Below are 22,458 nucleotides of genomic sequence, written 5' to 3'. Positions count from 1 at the left end.
TACCTCCTTCCTGATGGCAGTAGCGAGCGGAGAGCATGGTCGAGATGGTGTGGTCCCTGATGATGGATGCTGCTTTCTTTCTGCAAGCACTCCATGTAAACGTGCTCAGTGGCAGGGAAGGCTTTGCCTGTAAGGGACTGGGGCTGTATCCACCACTTCTGATAGGCTTTTCCGTTCTTATGCATTGGTGTTTCTATACCATGCCACGATGCAACCAGTCAGTATACTCTCCACTGTGCATATATAAACGTCTGTTATGGAAGTTTTTGGATGAAATGCCAAACCTGCACAAACTTCTAAGAAAGTAGAGGTTATTTGTAATAGCTCGCCAGCTCCTGCAAAAAGCCAGCCTACAAACCCCACCCGCCCCCACTTGCCGTTGCTGACGTTCTCGCTGTCCTGGGGAACGAACACATGCTCCATGACAAAGGCCAAAAGCTCCGACTGCAGGGAAGCCTCCGGAACGTAGGGGAAGGACTCAATGTTGTCGCCGCCACTGGACTGAACCTCGTGGCTGAACACCAGCAGGAGGTCGCAGAGGATCACGAAAGCCTGGCATTGGAAATACACACATTGTTAGTCACTGGGCACACACACTGACCTGGCAGGGGTTCTTCCACCATGCCTGGTCATGATAATTACATGGACTGAGAACGCTCATCAGTCCTCATTGAGGGGCAGACGGTGGAAAGGGTGAACGGCGTTCTGGGCACCACCCCTCCGCCCTCCCCACTATTGACAACGTCTTCAAAATGGAGTTCCTCAAGAAGGCGGTATCCATTACTGAGGATGCTCCCCATCCAGGACATGCCAGATTCTCATTGCTACCATCAAGGAGAAGGTCCAGGAGCCTGAAGACACACACTCTTTAAGAACAGCTTCTTCCCCTCTACCATTAGATTTCTGAAAGGTCCATAAACTCCTTCTCTAATGTTCCTCTTTTGGCTTTATTGATTGATTGATTGATTGATTGTTTATTTATTTATTTATTTGTGAAACTTATATTCATTTTTTAAAGTCTTGCTAGCTCAAAACAATAAATTTCATGGCATATATCAGTGATAGTCAACTATCCAGACTTCCCCTGGAGACCCCAAGCCTTTAAAGATTAATCTGCAGTGAAAATCCCAAGAAATTACCAGGGGCCTTTAAGGAAACTGGGTGACACATAGAAAGTGCTGGAGGGAGTCAGCACTTCGGGCAGCACCAATGGAAAGGAATAAGTTTTGGGCTGAGACCCTTCATCAGGACCTGCAGGAAGGACCTCGGTCAGAAACAATGACTATCTATTCCATTCCACAGGTGCCACCTGACCTGTTGAGTTCTCCGGCATTTTGTGTGTGTAACTCTGGATTTCCAGCTTCTGCAGAATCCCGTGTGTTAAAGAAACTGGGTGTTTGACCTTTTTTTCATTTTCTCTGAACGCTTTAATTTATTAGATATGAAAATGGATGTGGGCAAATGGAAGGCAGTAGATCAAGTGATGAGATCATGAGGAACAAGTCCAACAGAGTTGGCAAACACGTTAATTCCTCATAAGCCCGAAGTTCATGTATTCTTTTCCCTTGTGGGAGGTAGCCAAGGACTGACTCCCAAACGGGTCAGGAACTAAATCCTCTGTTGCACCATTGAACCTCACAAGTTACAATCATCCCCTGGTGGACTGCTAGAGATGGCTGGAAGCACGTTGTATCAATGCCTTTTGTGGGCTATGATCTTGGACCTTATTGTTTACCTGTACTGCACTACCTCTGTAGCTGTTATACTTTCTTCTGCATTGTTATTGTTTGACCTTGCTCCACTACAAGGTACCCTGTAATGATCTGATCTGTACGAACAGTATGCAAGACAAGCTTTTCACTATATCTTGGTACATAAAACCATAAGACATAGGAGCAGAATTAGGCCATTCAGCCCATTGAGTCTGCTCCACCATCCCATCACGGCTGATTTATTATCCCCCTCAACTCCATTCTCCTTCATGCTCCCCTAACCTATGACGCTCTTACTAATCGAGCACCTATCAAACTCTGCTTTAAAAATACCCAGTGTCTTAGCTTCCACAGCCATCTGTGGCAATGCATTCCACAGACTCACCACCCTCTGGCTAAAGAAATTCCTCCTCATCTCTGTTCTAAAGGGACATCCCTCTGTTCTGAGGCTGTGCTGTCTGGTCCTAGACTCCACCACCATAGGAAACATCTTCTATCTCTTGGCCTTTCAATACTCGATAAGTTTCAATGAGATCTCTCCCTCGTTCTTCTAATCTCCAGCGAGTAAAGGTCCAGATCCAGCAAACGCTGTAACAATAATAAACCAATTTTATTGGCTTGTGCCATTGCTGGGAAAAAATGATGAGGGGGCAGACATTATCATCATTATGGGCCGTTTCAGTATGATGTGGGCAATCACGGTCTTCTGACCATGCTTGTCCTTGGCAAATTTTTCTACAGAAGTAGTTTGTCATTGTCTTCTTCTGGGCAGTGTCTTTACAAGAAGGGAGATCCAAGCTATTACCAATACTCTTCAGGGATTGTCTGCCTGGCGTCAGTGGTCGCATAACCAGGACTTGTGATATGCACCCAGCTGTTCGTACAACCATCCACCACCTGCTCCCAAGGCCCCATGTGACCCTGGTCCGGGGGTGGGAGTGGGGCCATACCTTATCCAAGCATGACCTGCAGACTTGTGGAGGAAAGGAGCGCCTTACACCTCCTTTGACAGAGATATATCTCCACCCTGCCACCGAGCGGGCAGTGCCTCGTGGGAAACGGGATTGGGTAATGGTTAGTAGGCAATAGTGAGTGGGGTAGGAAGGTGGAAGTGGGTTCTTGAGTGATGGTTGAAGGGCCACGGCTGGTGGGGAATGTTTAATGGATAACAGTGGATGGGTAGTGGGCAGTGGTTAGGAGATGATGATTGAGGGATTATTATTGATGAGCAGTGGCTGGTGAACAATGATTGGTGAATGATGGTTAATGGACGATGTTGGTGAGCAACTGCTGGTGGGTGATGCTCATCCTTTGATCATCCTCCCTTTGGTGGGAGCTCACATTCAGCCTTGTGAACATTGGAAACCTACGTCAAAGGCGCTATAGAAACTGAAAACACAAGAAAGAATACAGATGTTGGAAGTCTGGAGCAACACACACAAAGCAACAGAAGAACTCAGCAGGTCAAGCAGCATCTATAGAGGGAAATGGACAGATGACGTTTCGGGTCAAGACCTTCAACACAACTCAAAAAGCCCTGTTTCGCTCCATTAATACTTTTATTCTATGGATTGTTGTAGCATAGAAATTATGGGCCAAATAGCCTTCTGTTTTCCACATTTCTGTGAAACTTGTAAAGCCTAGAGCAAGGGAATGGGCCCAATCATATAGATCCTTGAAAGAGCTAGCACCCGCATAATGGCCCATGTGGCCTCCTTCTCTTCAGTCACAAGCAGGAAAGATTCAGAAAAACAGCACAAAATCAGAAGGTTTTGTTGTCCATACTGACCTGCTCTCTGATAACGTCGCTGACATTGGTCAGATACTGTCTGCAAATATAACAGAATCCCCTCATCTGCTTCCCCACGGACTCCTGCATGGTCTGCGTAAGAACAAAGCCAATTTTTATACGCCAAGGACAAAGGATAATTTTCCGATATGAGTTGCACTGCAGAGATTTCTTATACCCTGGCCAAGCTATCATGAAGAACTGTATCTACACGTCAAAGGAAGAACATCGATGACTCTCTAACCATAACAACCAGCAGGCGAGGAATACTGGAGTAAACATTCATATGGTAGGCTCTGCAAAAGTCCTATACACAGTACTGTGCAAAACTCCTAGGCACCCTAGATTTTCTGTATGGTTTCAGAGAGCCCTTATCTCAACATCATTGAGTCTGTCTGGGATGAGAGACAGAAGCAAGCGAGCCAGCCAAGGTCGGCAGAAGAACTGTGGCAAGTTTTCCAGAATTCTTGGAACAACCTACCAGCTGATTTTCTCAAAAAAAAACTGCACGACAGTGTACCGAAGAGAATCAATGCAGCTTTAACAGCAAAGGGTGGTCACACCAAATTTTGATTTAATTCAGTTTTTTTTGTTTCTGTTTACTGCTCTTTATAGTAATTTTTTGATACTTAGAACCTTTTCATATCATTATTTTGAAAGCATCTTCGCTTAACAGATTTGTTTTTACACATGCCTAATACCCTTGCAGAGTACTGTACATACAGAGGGATTGCAGTGATCTGAGTGTTAATACAACCAGTGCAGAGTAGAAGAATGGACAGCTGAAATCTGGAAGTGAATCCACACGGGGATGGGGACTGGTCTGTGACGTTCTGTCAGAATAAATTATCAGAATTAAGACGTCTAATCACAACTAATGGACAGAGATTTCCAGGACTGATTGATCACCAGTATTGGTTACACGAATCAAGAGCCATTTTGAGATAGTATCAGTGGCGATTAAACGTATATAGTTCAGAATCCGTCTGACATGTGGTAAGGGACAACACACCAAAAAATAAATCTCCTCACCTTTACTAAGAAAGACGAGAATCTGCATAGTTAGCCTGTACACCAGGTTCTATTGTAACACAGAACATGGATGCTGCAGGTTGTCTTTGATTCTATGGATCAGTGTAGCATGAAAACAATGGGCTGAATGGCCTATTTTATACAGCTCTGTGGAGTTTGTAGAACCTAGAGCTGGGGAATGGGATTGATCGAATAGCACTTTGAAAGGGCTAGCACAGGAATAACAGCCTAAATGGCTCCCTTCTCTGATGTAGTCAGGAAAGGATTGTAAAGGTGAGCTGTTGGCCATGAATTTAAACAGGCTAATTATTCCGAATGGAATTCGGTAAATAATGGCCAAGTTCAAAGTAAATTTATTATCTAAGTACGTACACATCACTGTATACTACCCCGAGACTCATTTTCCTGCAGGTATTCACAATAGAACAAAGAAATACAATAGAATGAATAAAAAACTACACACAAAGACTGACAAACAACTAATATACACAAAACAAACTGTGAAATACAATAGGAAGTCGGCATACTGTACCTTAGAGGAAATGCCTTCAGATACTTTGGAGAGTTGCCACATGATGTGAAAGTAGCTGCACTTTATTGCCTGAATAATGATCTGCAACATGGGGAAAAAAAGTAATTGCAAACTTTGCCTTTATAAGTTAAAATAATTACGGCTTTTATGTTAAATGTTATTTATTATTTATCTATTGAGATACAGCAAAGAATAGGCCCTCTTGCCACCCAGCAATCCCCTGATTTAATCCCAGCCTGATCACAGGACCAATTTACAATGACCAATTCACCCACCGACCTGTACATCTTTGGACTGTGGGAGGAAACCAGAGCACCCGGAGGAAACCCACATGGTCACGGGCAGAATGTGCAAACTCCTGGGCGGTGGTGGGAATTGAACCCTGGTCACGTGTACTGTGAAGCTACCATCCCGTGTAATTAAGTACAACATGAAACCATTCAGATAACTCATTCAGTGCCAAGTGAGACCTGGATCTGGAGACTATGAAAAGAGATAGGCACTTGGATAAAGTGAAAACGGAAAGATATGTGGGAGGGAGGGGTTAGATTGATCTTATAAGGTCAGCGTCATGAGATGAAAGGCCTGACTGCACTGTACTGTTTCAAGTTCTGTGAGACACAATGAAGCTTCTGTGATTTGTAATATGGTCAAAGAGATTTAAAAATGACTCTTTAAGTTTGTGCAGTATTAAAGCATATAATTCAGACAACGGTAGTAGAATAATTTCAAGCGTGTACAAGGGTTTGTCAAATCTTAAAACACACTCGACTTCATACATTAAAACAAAATGGGAGAAGGAAGGAGGGATAATAATATCTGAGGAAGACTGGACAATAATATGGAGGTTTCAATGGAAGTGTACCAGTTCACAGAAATGGTGGGAGTTCGGGTGGGAAAACTTGATAATATATTTTATTACACCCTCTCAGAAATCCCATTATGATAGTAACCCCCCTGTCTGCTGGAGAAATTGTGGAAATCAATATGAAAACCATTATCATATTTTCTGGGAATGCCCCGTTATCAAAGACTATTGGAGTGGGATACATAATGCCCCCAAGACATCTTTAAATGTGAAATACCCTTAGAGAGTAAGACCATATATTTTGGGTATATACCTCAAGAATGGTTGAACAAGAGATAAATATTTAATGAATGTACTGCTGGTGGCTGGTAAAAAGACCCTTACCAGGAAATGGTTATCTCAGGAGAGCCCAGCTTTAAATGTATGGATGGAAATTACAATGGACATTTACAAAATGGAGAAGATAACAGCATCTGTTAATCATAAGTTGGAACAATTTTATTCACACTGGAAAAAATGGTTTAACTACATAACTCCTCATAGGCCTGATTTTATTCTCACAAGTCAATGAATATGTTGTGAAAAAAAAGATCACTTCCTACTCTGTATATAGTTTTCTTCTTTCGGTTGTTCTTTCTTTCCTTTCCTTTCTACAAGTGTATGCCTCAGATAAATATTATGTGGGGATCTGTGACAAATATGATTATATGATATATATGTACAGTATCTGAAATACATCTTATGGAAATGCTTGTTTGATGATGAAATTCAGTAAAAAATAAATTACAAAATAAAAAAGTTTGTGCAGTATTGCACAACAGGAAGCTCTGACAGAAGTTTATAAATTTATTAGAGGCATAGATAGACAACTGGTTTCTTTTACACAGGGTCACTGGAGAGCATGTATTTAAGGTGTGAGGGAGGAAGTTCACAAGAGATGTGTACGACAGTCTGTTTTTACATGGAGAGGTGGTGCTAGTGGAGGCCAATGCGATAGAGGCATTTCAGAGGCCCTTACATAGGCCATGTGAATGTGTAGATAGTGGGGGGGGGGGGTTGGTATGGATATTACGTAGGCAGAAGGGATAAGTTTAGTTAGCCATTTAATTACCAGTTTAATAAGCTGAGACTCACCGGCTCGGGGACAGTCCCGTCCTCCAGCCCGCTCTTTAGCAGCTTACAGGTGCTGTTCAACAAATTCCATCCAGTTATGTCGTGAGCACTGAAGCAGGAAACAGGGAGCGGGAACTCAGGTCAGGAAAGAAAATCTACTTCTGAAAATCAAATAAAACTGCAGATCCTGGAAACCTAAAACAGGCCACGCCGGGAATACCTAGCAGCTCGGGGCAGCAAAGTAGCATAGCATGGAGCGTAAAGCTTTAGAGCACCGGCTACGTTGACACTGAAAGAGTGCGTCACTTGCAGGTACACCCTCAAATTGTGTTGGTCACTGACATAAACAACACGTTTCTCCATATGATTCAATATTTTGATGCGCATTTTACAAATAAAGCTAATCTTTAATCTGTGGGAAGAGGAATGGAATCAATTTTTTAGGCGGAAGGTGCATCATCAGAACACTTCTGATCTGAAATGTTAACTCTGTTTTCTCTCCCCATAGATGCAGCCTGACCTGCTGATCAACAATGACTTCCAGCCCGACGTCGCAGGAAACTGCACAGAGTCGTAGACACGGCTCAGCCCATCACAGAAACCAACCTGCCCTCCACGTTCACTGTCTGGACTTCTCACTGCCTCAATGAAGCGGTCAACATAAAGACCCCACCCGCTGCAAGCAGTCAGACAGCAGATACGAAAGCCTGAAAGCAGGCCCCTGAACCAGCGTGGGTAACTTCACTCACTTCAACCCGGAACTGATTCAACAATGTCCTGAGGAAGGGTCTCGGCCTGAAACGTCGACTGTACCTCTTCCTAGAGATGCTGCCTGGCCTGCTGTGTTCACCAGCAACTTTGATGTTGCAACAACCTGTGGACTCACTTTCAAGGACTCTACAACTCATGTTCACAGGATTACAGTATTAGCTTACTATTTATTTATTTATTGTTTGTGTTTTTCTTGTACTTCCAGATTAATTTTTGCACATTGCTGCTTGTCAGATTTTGTGTGCACCTTTTTATTGATTCCATTATATGTTTTGTTCTGTGAATGCCTGCAAAAAATGAATCTCAGGGTAGTATATGCGTACTTTGATAATAAATTTTCTTTGAACTTTGAACGATCTGTGTGAAAAGTTGCCCCTCAAGTCCCCCTTAGATCTCCCCCCCCCTCACTTTAAAGCTACGCTCTCTAGTTTTGGGTGCCACTACCTGGGGAAAAGACTGGGACCATCCACCTTATCTGTGCCCCTCATCATCGCCAAGGTCACCCTTCAGTTCTCTATCCTCCAGAAAAAAAAGTCCCAGCTTATCCAGCCCCTCCTTGTTACTCAATTCCTCAAGCCCCAGTAACATTCTTGAAAAGCAATGGGCAAATCAAAAAAAAACCTGAGGGCAGAGGAGAATGGTCAAACTGTTTTAAGCTGACAGGAAGGCAAAAGTAAATGAAATAACCACACGTTACAACAGTTGTGTGCAGAAGAGCATCTCTGAACACACAGCACATCAAACCTTGAAGTGGATGGGCTACAGCAGCAGAAGACCAGAAAGATACACTCAGTGGCCACTTTATTAGGTAAAAGAGACACCTACTAAAGTGGCCATGGAGTGTATTTTTCAACAATAAGTGGTGATCCCCACATCTTACACATCATTTTCAATTTACAAATTAAATTTTAGTCTATTACTGCAAAGGTCTCACTTACTTATGGAAGGTAGTTATTCTCTTCAGCGTTGACCACATTTGGTAAGATTCAGTCTCATCAAACTGGTCTCCCTGTGGCACAATAAATCACAAATAAGGAGCTATAAAAATCAAGTGATACCATTCAGTAAGTGCCCCTGGCTTTCTGTGTGACAAGGAATTCATCTAATGTCGTAGCCAATTATTCCCCACTGAAGTACAAACCATCAAGGGAGAAGGTTAACTGAACATTCAGATATCACACTGCCCCCTGTAGGTTGGCGTCTTTCCAGCTTATAGAGCCAGGTTCTGAAAGCAAACACACTCAACATCTCAGAGGATCTGCCCAGGCCCTATACACAAAAGCAATTACGACGAAAGCATGCCAGCTGCTATACTTCATTAGGAGTTTGAGGAGAATCGGTACACCACCAGAGACTAGCAAATTTCTACAGATACAATTCTGACTGCTTGCATCATCACGGCTGTGGAGGCTTCAGAGGTTTGTAGACTCAACCAGTTCTTTCACGCGCACAAGCCTCACCTCCATCATGGACATCTTCCACAGACGGTGCCTCAGGAAGGCAGTATCCATCACGAAGTACCCTCACCATCCAGGACGTGCCCTCTCCTCATTCCTACCAACAAGGCAGAGGCACAGGAGCCTGAAAGCCCACACTAGTGTTTTAGGAACAGCTTCTTTCCCTCTGCCATCAGATTTCTAAGTGGTCCATCAACCCATGAGCACTGCCTCACTATTCCTCTCTTGCACTGTTTATTTATGTTTATATTGTAACATATAATTTTTTTTATGTCTTGCACTGTCCAGCTCCCACAAAGTAATACATTTCATGACTTATGCCAGTGACAATTAACCTGACTCTGATCATGCAACACTGGCCGTTCACTTTTCTCTCTTCTATCTCCTTGGAGAAAACACAAGAGCTCAAAAGTCTGGAACGGCTGTTTCTTCCCCACTAGACTCCCAAACCAACCACCATTTTCACTTCTTCCCAGCACTGCTGCCACATTCTCATATTCTTAACTCAACCTCTCAGCTATTTCACTGTTGTCATTTTACATTACAATATTTGCACCACTCCATTTTTGTGTTCATGGCTGTATTTATTATTATCATTGGACCCTAATTCATAGGAGCAGAATTATGGCCTTCGGCCCATCGAGTCTGCTCCACCATTCCATCATGGATGATGTATTTCCCACTCAGCACTATTCTTCTGCCTTCTCCCTGTAGCCTGAATAATCAAGTACCTGTCAATCTTCACTTTAAATATCCTGAAGGATTTGACCTCCACAGCCACCTGTGTCAATGAATTCCACAGACTCACCACCCTCTGGCTAAAGTAATTCCTCCTCAACTCTGTTCTAAAGGGACATCCCTCTGTTCTGAGGCTGTCCCTCTCTGCTCCTGGATCCTCCCACTATATTCCCTTCTTGTCCACTCTAAAAGATTTCCAAGTTACAAAAGACTTACAAACTACAAAGGATTTACAAACACAGATACAATTCTTACAAACTAGAACATACCAGTGAGTTGCAGACGAATGAGTCATCCATCACAGGAATCAAAGGTTGTGGAATAAGTCTTAGTTCTTCCTTTAGTAAATCGATCTTTCTGTTATTCTCTTTGTCATTTCTAACAATTTCCTGTCATTCCAATATTTATACTAGTTTCTACTAGAAGACGTCATCTGCATGTGATGTTTTTCAGATACCCTTGCTGGGACAAAGTAACTCACAGAGATGGTCTTAAAAGCCTCTGGCAAAAGAGATCCCAAACATTTACAATGAATGCTGTGATGGATAACCCCATGTCCACAAACGTCCCTACTTGTAACCATGTTTGACCTGCTAAGCAACATAACCCCATTGTCTAGCCTTTAGCTAATGGAGACAAGTCTCGTGGCCTTGCAAAAATGTGCCTCCAACTTCAAACTGATTGCTGCTTGCAATTTACGTTAGGAACTGAGAACTGGTTCTAATTTACAACAAAAAGCTGAACAAAGAATATTCGTTAAAATTTAATTTTATCACCAACAACTCTGACCTTTGGAAAGGTCCTGCAGCTGTGCTAGAAAGCCAGGTTTTTACCTATAAGCCTCTCGGGCCCTGGAAAGTGAACATCCATCACAGAATCAGGTATAGCATGTCGCACTCTACGCCGTTTCCAAAGTTTGGCTCCATTGGAAAATTTGTTTCATTGGGTGATATATAAATGCAAACGATTGCTTAATTAAAAGGAGAAATAATATAGAGATCTCACCTTGTGAAGAAAGTCTTTCAGCAGCTGGTTGAACTTCCCCACAAGCTGGTCGAATAACTGACTCTTCGCTAGTTCCACTTGCTCGTGAGCAGCCAGCTCCTCCTTGCTGAGGAAGAGGTACGCCTTCGAACAGAACTCCAGAACTTCAGAGCCCGTCTCCTGTTCCACTATCTCCTTTATCTGCTTCAGCAGGGTACCCAAGTGCTGTCAATTCCAAAAGTGAAAGGAAACACCGTGAGAAGAGCAACGGAATTCCAACAACCAAACGCCCATGCTTCCTTGACCTAGATTAATTTTCCAATGATTCAAAGCACGCTTATTATCAAAGAATGTATAAATTACACAACCTTGAGATTTGTTTGCTTCCAGGTAGCTACAAAGCATGGAACCTGAGACAACCCAATTAAAGAAAAAAATAGAAGACCGACATCCGATGTGCAAGAGAAAGAAAAAAAATGCAAATCACGCAAACTATCAAAGCGAACAACAGCATTCCAAGCCAAAATGAGTCCTCAGATCTGAATCCTGGAGCAGCCGGAGTAGGCCCAAAGCCTCACTTATCAGTTCATCATATTAGTGGGCACGGAGCATGGCAGCCAGGGCAGTCTTCATAGCCTCAGCGCCATAGAAAGAGGAGTGACCATCATGGACAGCAGGTAAAATCGGCTCTCACCTCAGATCCCGACACCCTGTCTTTTCAGTCTATCTGGACCAGCGTTTAAATTGACCAAAAAAAACGGAAGAGCAAAAGATTCTGGTCCCCTGGAGAGAAGTGTGAACGTCATGGAAAGCGAGCGAAATTGGCTCTTGCCTCCGATCTGAGCCGGCGTTTAAATTGTCTGAACAGCGGATCCTACCTCGCACGAGGACCCAGCCGTTGTGAAGGGCTCGGGGCCTAAACCACACCGCCTAGCGGCTCGCCCCGGGTCCAGATTTCGCCACCCAGCCCAAAGCCATTCCCAAGCTCTTCAAATCAGCTTGGTGCCCGAAGCGATACAATCTCGCATCTGGGCCAGATGTACGAGGAACGAATTTCCTCTGCCCCAGCTTCTCCTCTTGACAGCAACAGCAATCCAATCTTGAGCCCTCACAACCTAACACAGTTTACCTCAGAAAAGCTGATTTTGGTGATATTTTTAGTTGGATATCTTATCTTTTTAACTACCAGTGAGCTATTGCATATGCATTCAGTGGCGCAATCTTTACTGGAAGCAATTTGCCACAGTAATGATAAGTTTAATAGCACCTGCTATTATTGAGACATAAATTATTCCATAATGTGCAATATTGTGTGAGTTCTTACTCACTGTCAGTTTCTGGAAAATTTCTGCCATCTAAACCCCAGCTTCCCAATACTGGCAAATGGCCAACTGGGTGAGAGCATTGCTAAAAAGGTAAACTATTCCTGAATCTGTAAATTAACTCCCGGGATGCTGCCTGGATTAGACAGCATGTCTTATGAGAATAGATTGAGTAAGCTAGGGCTTTTCTCGTTGCAGTGAAGGAGGACGAGAGGCATCTTGATAGAGATGTGTAAGATGATAAGAGGCATAGATCGAGTGGTTAGCCAGCAAGGAACTTTTCCCCAGGGAGGCAATGGCTATTATGAGAGGGCATAATTCTAAAGTGATTAGAGGGAAGTATGGGGGATGCAATGTCAGAAGTAGTTTATTTTTTCTTTTTACACACAGAGTGGTAGGTGCGTGGAATGCCCTGCTAGGGATTGCTGGTAGAGGCAGGTAAATTCACCATCATTATTATGTGTCATGTCATATGACGTCAGCAATCACAGTCTTCGACCATGATCGTCCTTGGCAAATTTTTCTACAGAAGTGGTTTGCCATTGCCTTCTTCTGGGCAGTGTCTTTACAAGACAGGAGACCCCCACCCCAGCCATTATCAATACCCTTCAGAGACTGTCTGCCTGGCATCACTGGTCGCAAAACCAGGACTTGTGATATGCACCAGCTGCTCGTACGACCATCCACCACCTGCTCCCGTGGCTTTACGGGACTCTGACTGGGGGGCTAAGCAGGTGCTACACCTTGCCCAAGGGTGACCTGCAGGCTACCAGAGGGAAGGAGCACCTTACACCTCCTTTGGTACAGACACATCTCCAACCTGCCACCCCAGCAGATACATTAGGGACATTTAAGAGACTCTTAAATAGAAACATGGGTGAAAGAGAAAAGTAGGGCTATGTGGGAGAGAAGCATTAGGCTGATCTTGGAGTAGGGTGAAAGGGTGGTATGAGATTGTGGGTCAAAAGCTACTGTGCTCTGCTATGTTCCATGTTCTAAGCTCAGCTTCTAATGTCCATGTATCTTCTGGTCTCTTCGATGCTCCTGGATAAATCTTCATTGCTTTGACAATTTTATTTTCTTTCAGTGGCAACAAAGTGAGACAACCAGCAGAAGTACCACTTCACAGTTCGCTGTGATTCGAGGATGCTGCGCCAAGCCAGACGGTAACGGCTGATGTGAGGACACTCTCTATGATGGCAGTGTAGAATTGCACCAGTATGTTCTGGGGAGATGGAATTTTACCACTTGCCACAAGAAATACATCCTCTGTTGAGCATTTTCGCTAATGAAGATATGGTTCTCCCAGGTGGTTCATTCCTGACCTCCGGTCTCATCTATATGCAGTTTGCACATTCTCCTTGTGACACTGTGGGTATTCTCTTGCGCATTAGTAGGTTAATTGGCCACTATAAACTGCCCTGTGATTGGCAGAATTTAGGGGAAATTGAAGGGAATATGGAGAGATTAAAATGGGGTTCGGGTAATACTAATGAAAATGGATGGGTGAAAGTTGGTGTGGACGTGGTAGGCTGAAGGGCCTACTTCTGTGGTGAATGACTCGATGACCTTGTAAAGCAATAAATTAGTGTGGAGTTGCGTTAGACTAAGTGTTTTAACCTACCTGCTCATCAAAAGCCACTCCACAGTGGGAGGCAGGGATTGGCCTGTGTAACGAGCATTGCAGCCCCTCCTGCTTGATTCTGGTGCCGGTGGTGTTTAAGTCTCGCATGCATAACCATGCGGTCTCTTTACTGCCCTCAGGTCACTGTGGACCAGGTAGACGTGTGCCATGCAGGTGGTAAACAGTGGAGGGTATGCTTTAGCGCAGAATGCCCAGGTACGCACACTAGATAAGTATTTGCCACTGTCTGTATATTTAATGTCTGTTTTCTCCTGTCAATTCGGGCGCTCAGTCTAGTTAAGAATTTGCAACCAAGTGTAGCTTGAAGAGTCATTAAATGTTTAGTGTTATGGTCTTGTAACTTTGGGGACTTAGGTAAGTACCTGTTTGACTTAGATGTTTGGTTGAGTGTTTCACCGTTTGTCTTGCAAATAAATAGTTAACGTGCTTACTCACAATCAGTGTCAGTTAATGAATCGGCGAATCTGCTTCCCCTTGGGGGAGGTTGCTGGTGGATGCAGACTTGGTGGGAGAACATACCTGTTTCCGTGCGGTGTGGCCCGAATAACACAGTTGGCTCACCTTTTCCATTTGCACGGTACTGTAGACTTCCAGATCAAAATACTGGGGTATTTGTAGAAGGTTTAGCTTAATTGCTTTCTCCCCGTCAGCGGAATACTGTAAAATTAACGTACACAAAATCAGATTCTGGGTTGCAACAGGCTCCAACGGTCTCATAGGTCTCAAAGATTCTCATAGATACTAATCAATCAGTCTCATGGATTCTTTCATCTCTATCACACGGGTTGGTTTCCACTTTCCCACTCCCCACGTTCTGAAGACACTAGAGTCAAACATTGGTTCATCTCTTGGGAATTTTGACAGGCCTCAAGGGCTGGCGCTGTAGGGAAAGGGTGGGCAGGCTAGGGCTTCATTCCTTGGAATGCAAGGGTGACCTTATAGAGGTGCATAAAACCCTGAGGGTACAGGTAAGGTGAATGTCCACAGCCTTTTCTCCTAGGGACAGGGAATCAAAAACAAATGAGCAAAGGTTTGAGATGAGAAGAGAAAGGTTTGAAAGGGGCCTGAAGGGCAACTTGCTCTTGCAGAGGTTCATATATGGAATGAGTTGCCAGAGAAAGTGGCTGAGGCAGTTACAACAGCCACACTTAAAAGACATTTGACTATAAGACATAGGAGCAGAATTAGGCTATTTCATCATGGCTGATTTATTATCCCTCTTGACCCCATTCTCCTGCTTTCTCCCTGTAACCTTTGATGCCCTTACTAATCAAGAACCAATCAACCTCCGCTTTAAAAATAATGACTTGGCCTTCCCAGCCATCTGTGGAAATGAATTTCACAGATTCACCGCACTCTGGCTAAAGAAATTTCTCTTCATCTCTGTTCTGAAGAGACGTACTTCTATTCTGAGGCCTTGCCCTCTGGTCCTAAACAATACCTTCCCTCCAATCCCTATTGTTTAGAGGGATATGGGACAAATGTGGCAAATGAGACCAGCTTAGGTGGGCATTTTGGTCAGCATGAACGAGTTGGGCTGAAGGCGCTGTTTCCATGTTGTATAACACGATGACTATGGCTCCGGGCCTATGAAGATATAACTGGCCGCATGCCCTCTGAACCAAAATAGAGTCACAGAACAATATAGCACAGACACGGGCCATTCGGCCTATCAAATCAATGCTGACCATGGCACCCACACAGCTAGTCCCAAATTCCTGCATTCGACCCATATTCCCTTAATCTCGGCCCTTCCATGTACCCATTCTTAAATGATGCTGTTGTGTCTGACTCAAGCACTGCCTATTTCATGTCATATACTCACTGCCCTCTGTGTGAAAATGAGGTGCGGCTTCCACACAAACCTTAGCCAGCAGCTGTGGAAGAGCCACAATGAAATGTTCCGTGAGCTTCGCTCGATCGTCCATCTGGGACTTCCTCTCCTTGACCACCTGAACCTAAAGTAGACAATAGATCCCCATTAATTATCATTGTAGCAGGTGTCATCTAAAAACAGAGAGAATACAGATGCGTGGTGTACGCCTGTTTACAGTCACTGGGAGAGAGCCGTTGGAGCCAGTGTGCTCCACCAGGGGTCGCTGTGATGTGGCATCCAGGCGGGAGTCAGTGCTGCCCCCTGGTGTTCACTCAGCAGATGACAAGCTGTATTTTACTGGTATCTTACATGTGCTTGCTACCTTGTACGTGCTTTGTGCTCTGTGTGACTGTTGGGACTGTGTTTTGTACCTTGGCTCCAGAGCAGCACTGCCTTGATTGGCTGTAATCATGTATGGTTGAATGACAATTAAACATGAATTGAATTGATTTGAATAGAACGTAGAACAGTTCAGACCTTCAGTCCTTGATATTGTGCCAACCATTTTACCTACTCCAAGATCAATCTAACATTTCCCTCCATTATTCTTTCATCCACGTGCCTATCTAAGGGTCTCTTAAAGGTCCCAAATATATCTGACTCTACCACCACTCATGGCAGTGCAATCCACGCACTTTCCACTCTGCGTAAAAAAATCCTATCTCAAGTTCAAAGTAAATTTACTATCAAAGAATCCATATGTATCCATATACTACTCAGAGATTCATTTTCTTACAGGCATTCACGGTAAATACAAAGAAACTCAACAGAATCAGTGAAGAAATGCACGCAAAATGAACAAACAACCAAAAATATTTCCACTCTGCAATAAAGGTGCAGGCTGACCACTCTATCTAAGCTTTTATCATCTTATGCACCTCTATCAAGTGACCTCTCCTCCTACCGCAAAGAGAAAAGTCCTAGCTCACTCAACCTTTCCTCGTAAGACATGTTCTCTAATCCATTCAGCATCCCAGTAAATCTCCTCTTGAGATCTAGTGTTCTTATGTGCGTAACATCAAAACATGTTAGCATGGATGTGCAGGAATCCAAGTGGCATACTGGAATACTTTGCAAGGAGGTTGGAGTTTTGATATAAGGAAGTATTATGACAGTTGTACAGGGTGTTGGTGAGGCCACACCTGGAGTGCTGGGCACAGTCTGAGCTCCCTTATTTAAAAAAGAATATATAGGTTGAGTACTCCTTATCTGAAATTCCAAAATCCTATTTTTTTTTGAGTGCTGAGATGAGGTCACAAATGGAAAATTCCACAAGGCACTGGGAAGGTTCCCAGGCAATGTGCAGGTCTCTACACACCACAGACAGATCTGAGAAGTGACCTCACACCCATAATGAACAGAAATTATTGAAAAATAGAAAAAAAATCTGCATGAAGCGAAAAATGAAGATCTCGATTGTGTATTGAAAGGGTGGATTTGTCAGCGTTGGAGCGAAGATATACAGCTTATCAGTATGCTGATCATGAAACAAGCTAAGCTCTATCACAACAAACTGAAAATAGAAGATAATTGTGAAAATTCAGCAGTTGGTTGCAAAATTTAAGAAAAGGCACAACATTAAATTTTTAAAGATTTGAGGTGATAAAGCGTCTGGTGATCACTAAACAACAGAGAAATTAATTGATGAGTTTGCCAAGATTGTCACGAATGAAAATCTAACATGCTGAATAGCTGTGTGCGTTAATTTTGATTTGATTTGAAGCACACAGTGGAAAGACTTCCATCTCCATCCTCTCTTTATTTGTCTTTGAAACAGCAATATCTGTGTTTGTTAATTCTGGTAAACATTTAGTAAACACATTACTGTGCAAAAATTTTGGCGACATATATGACTTCATTCATATTTTTATATACATACACACACACAGACACACACAGATACATATATATATACACACACAGACACATATATATATACACACACACACATACATATATATATATATATACACACACACATACAGACTCACACATACACAGTATGTGCCTAAGCCTTTGCATAGTACTGTATATGTGATGAACAAATGTAAGACACAGACTGCTCACCAGTAACACATAAATTCAGAGTCAGAAATGACGGCAATCCCAAACTATCTCACTTATATTCCAAAATCTGAAATCCAAAACATGTCCGGCCCCGAACGTTTCGGATAAGGGGCACTCCACTTCTGAAGGAGATGGCGCCAGTGAACAACACAACCAAAGGCGATGTCCTTCCGTCAGTTCACGAAACTACTTCTTTGACTTCTTCTGCTTCTTTCAAACATGATTCTGCTACTATTGGAACCTGTGATTTACGTTTTGATGGTGTATTTTCAGACTGGTGCTTTGCTGTCTCTGAGGGAGTTCAGTGAGGCTTCGAGCGGAGGCCAAGATGCCTGGAAACGTGGCGGCATTTCTCACTGACCTTGCTGATTAAAGCATCAAGCAAGACTGAAATCAATGAAGGTGATAGCAGGCGTTCAGTTTGACCGGCCTCTCACTCGTGCTCGCTGTTTCACCATCTCTCTCTCTCTCTCTGCCTCTCACTCGGCGCTGCCGGAGGATGCTGTCTGAGTCTTGGGTCTTGGGCAAGGTTTAGTCAATGTGGTTTGTGGATAGGACTCTGTAGTTCATGTTAGTGACGTATTACAAACACGAGAAAATCTGCAGATGCTGGAAATCCAAAGCAACACACACACACACACACACACACACACACACACAAAATGCTGGATGAACTCAGCAGGCCAGGCAGCATCTATGGAAAAGAGTAAATAGTCGACATTTTGGGCCAAGAACCTTCATCAGAGTCCTGATGAAGGATTTCCATAAGACCATAGACCTTAAGACACAGCAGCATATTTCAAAGTTGCTGGTGAACGCAGCAGGCCAGGCAGCATCTATAGGAAGAGGCGCAGTTGACGTTTCAGGCCGAGACCCTTAGTCCTGACGAAGGGTCTCAGCCTGAAACGTCGACTGCGCCTCTTCCTATAGATGCTGCCTGGCCTGCTGCGTTCACCAGCAACTTTGATGTGTGTTGCTTGAATTTCCAGCATCTGCAGAATTCCTGTTGTTAGCAGCATATTTCGCCCATTTGGCCCATCGAGTCTGTTCCACCATTCAATCATGGCTGATCCTTTCTTCCCCCTTCTCAGCCCCACTCCCCTCCTTCTGCCCGTAAACTTTGATGCTGTGGCCAATCAAGAACCTATCTATCTCTGCTTTAAGTACACCCAACGACTTGGCCTCCACTGTCCCCTGTGGTAACAAATTCCACAAATTCACCACCCTCTGGCTAAAGAAATTTCCCCGCATCTCTGTTTTAAATGGATGCCACTCTACCCTGAGGCTGTGTCTTCTTGTCCTAGACTCCCTCACCATGGGAAACATCCTTTCCACATCTACTCTGTCTAGACCTTTCAACATTTGAAAAGTTTCAATGAGATTCCCCCTCATCCTTCTAAATTCCAGTCAGTACTGACCCAGAACCATCAAAAGTTCCTCATATGATAACCCTTTCATTCCCGGAATCATCCTTGTGAACCTCCTCTGAACCTTGTCCAATGCCAGAACATTTTTTCTCAGATAAGGAGACCAAAACTGTTCACAATAATCAAGGAGAGGCCTCACTAGTGCCTTATAAAGCCTTAGCATCACATCCCTGCTCTTATATTCTCAACCTCTGGAAATGAATACATTTGCCTTCCTCACCACCAAATAATCCTGCAAGTTAATGCTTAGGGGTTCTGCACAAGGATTCCCAAGTCCCTTTGCATCTCAGATTTTTGATTTTTCTCCCTGCTTAGAAAATAGTCTGCACATTTATTTCTTCCACCAAAGTGCACGACCATGCATTTTCCAACATTGTATTTAATTTGCCACTTTCTTGCCCATTCTCCTAATCCGTCTGTCCTTCTGCAACCTTCCTGTTTCCTCAACACTACGTGCTCCTCCACCAGTCTTCATTTCATCTGCAACAAAGTCATCATTGATATACAGCATAAAAAGAAGCAGTCCTAACACCAACCCCTGTGGAACACCACTAGTCACTGGCAGCCAACCAGAAAAGGATCCCTTTTTTCCCACTCGCTGCCTCCTACCAATCAGCCAATGCTCTAACCTTGCCAGTAACTTTCCTGTTAACTTGTCAAGTTTTTCATTACTTACAAATTAGACACCAAGTCCAATCCAAGATTTGTAATTTTGAAATCCTTCCAGGGAAGCATATATTTTTTGATATCTTAAAGAACCCTCCTGACTCCAAGCATCTCGTTTCTAAGTTTGTTTGTTTGTTTGGTGGTTGTATTATAGCCTCTACTGTGAAGATTAGGGAGGCCTGGAGAGAGGAATTGGGCATTGAACTATCTGAAGCTGCCTGGGACAAGAGTTTGTCTATGATACAGGCTTGCTCTGTTAACAGCAGACACCAACTGATCCAGTTCAAAGTTGTCCACCGTCTTCACTTCACTATTCTAAACTCAGGTTGCACAAGATTTATCCTTCTGTCTCGCCAACGTGTGATAGATGTCAAGGGATGGAAGCCACATTGTCACACACCTTTTGGTTTTGCCCTTCACTGACTGGATTTCGGTCCAAAATATTTGAATGGTACTCAAAGGCCTATAAAAGATCCTTCCCCTTGGAATCCGGTCTCACCATCTTTGGCTGTTCGCAATCCACTCTATGCTTCCCTACAGCCATACAACAGTCTCTGATGTTGAGGATGACTGTCGCTAAAAGACTTAACTTGAGGGAATGGAAATCACCCTCTCCCTCTTCCTTCCGGAGATGGACGGCTGACATGACCTCAGTCATACAGGTGGAGAGACTTAGGTTCTTGAGAACCAATTCAACTATAAAATTTTCGGCTATTTGGGATCCATTTCTTGCCTACCTGGACGAGGCCGGGGGCGGATGAACAATTTCCCCCCAGCTGATCTCTCATGGCCCTCATTCGAGACTTAATGTTTAGCACTTTTGAGCACTTTGTACAACAGGCATCCCTCTAATGTTATGTCCTTTTTTTTTGGCTCACTTTATTTTCACACATGTCTGAGCTTATATGTTCCTGTTGATTTCATTGTTTTTTGAAAATTTTGAAAATAAAGTATTTAAAAAAAAACTTGTCACCTTGTCAAAGGCCTTCTGAAAATCCAAATATACAATATCCACTGCATCTCCTTATCTATCCTACTTATAATTTCCTCAAAGAGTTCCAACCGGTTCGTCAAGCAAGATTTTCCCTTAAGGAAACCATGCTGACTTTGTCCTATATTGTCCTGTGTCATCAAGTATTCCATAACCTCATCCTTAACAATTTACTCCAAAATCTTCCCAATCACTGAGGTCAGGCGAACTGGTCTATAATTGCTTTCCTCCTTTCTTAAAGAGTGAAGTGACATTTGCAATTTTCCAGTCCTCCGGAATCATGCCAGAGTCTAATTATTTTTGAAAGATCATTACTAATACCTCCACAATCTCTACCGCTACCTCTTTCAGAACCCTAGGGTGCATTTCACCTGGTCCAGATGATTTATGTACCCTTACGTCCTTCAGCTTTTTGAGCACCTTCTCCCTTGTAATAGTAACTGCACTCACTTCTCTTCCCTCGTACCCTTCAACATCTGGCACAGAGCTAGTGTCTTTCACAGTGAAGACTGATGCAAAATACTCATTTAGTTCATCTTACATCTCCTTGGCCCCTGTTATTATTTCTCCGGCCTCATTTTCTAGCATGCCTATACCCACTCTCAGCTGTCTTTTATTTTTTATTTACCTGAAAAAGCTTTTTTTATCCACCTTGATATTGTTTGCTAGCTTGCTTTAATATTTCATCTTTTCCCTCCCAATTATTTTTTTTGTGCTCTCTGAAGGTTTTTTAAAGTTTCCCAATCCTCTGTCTTCTCACTAATTTTTGCTTTGTTGTATGCCCTCTCTTTTGCTTTTACATTAGCTTTGATTTCCACGATTGTACTAGTTTGCCTTCACAGTATATCTTTGCTTTTGGAATACATCTATCCTGCACCTTCTTCATTTTTCCCAAGAACTCAAGTCATTGCTGCTCTGCTGTCAACCCTGTCGGCATCTCCTTCCAATTTACTCTGGCCAACTCCTCTCTCATACCACAGTAATTTCCTTTACTCCACTGAAATCAGACTTTACTTTCTCCCTATCAAATTTCAAGTTGAACTCAATCATATTGTAATCACTGCCTCCTAAGGCTTCCTTTACCTTAAGCTCCCTAATCGCCTCCAGTTCGTTACATAACACCCAATCCGGTTTCGGTGATCCCCTGGTAGGCTCAATGACAAGCTGTTCTAAAAATCCATCTCAAAGGCATTCAACAAGTTCACTCTTTCCAGATCCATTATGAACTTGATTTTCCCGATCTACCTGCATGTTAAAATCTCCCATGGCTATCATAACATTGTCCTTTCAACATGCCTTTTTCTATTTCCCATTGTACTCTGTAGTCCATATCCTAGCTACTGTTTGGAGGCCTGTATATAACTGCCATCAGGGTCTTTTTCATCCTTGTAGTTTCTTAACTCAACCCGCAAGGATTCAACATCTTCTGATCCTCTGTCACATCTAAAGATTTGATGCCATTCTTTACCAGCAGAGCCACACCATCCCCTCTGCCTACCTTCCTGAAACATCGACCGTTTACTCCTTT

At 43.3% G+C, this 22,458-nt stretch overlaps 1 protein-coding gene across 5 annotated transcripts in view; it reads right to left on the bottom strand.

Moving 5' to 3' along the window:
• si:ch211-269e2.1 (cohesin subunit SA-2) overlaps positions 1–22,458 on the bottom strand; it is a 158,353-nt gene that overhangs the window by 40,572 nt on the left and 95,323 nt on the right. For all 5 annotated transcript variants that reach the window (XM_063054562.1, XM_063054565.1, XM_063054563.1 and 2 more), the window contains 8 exons: positions 15,769–15,861; positions 14,465–14,560; positions 10,958–11,161; positions 8,696–8,766; positions 7,008–7,095; positions 5,066–5,146; positions 3,502–3,594; positions 378–552 (listed from right to left, as the gene is read on the bottom strand). In XM_063054562.1, the coding sequence (XP_062910632.1) occupies positions 378–552; positions 3,502–3,594; positions 5,066–5,146; positions 7,008–7,095; positions 8,696–8,766; positions 10,958–11,161; positions 14,465–14,560; positions 15,769–15,861 (901 nt within the window). The remainder of the gene's footprint in view (positions 1–377; positions 553–3,501; positions 3,595–5,065; positions 5,147–7,007; positions 7,096–8,695; positions 8,767–10,957; positions 11,162–14,464; positions 14,561–15,768; positions 15,862–22,458) is intronic.

Source organism: Mobula hypostoma, chromosome 7, assembly GCF_963921235.1.
Source record: "Mobula hypostoma chromosome 7, sMobHyp1.1, whole genome shotgun sequence".
In the NCBI taxonomy this organism is placed as follows: domain Eukaryota; kingdom Metazoa; phylum Chordata; class Chondrichthyes; order Myliobatiformes; family Myliobatidae; genus Mobula; species Mobula hypostoma.
Note: the sequence above shows the minus strand (reverse complement) of the source record. Positions and strands in the feature narration are given on the sequence as shown.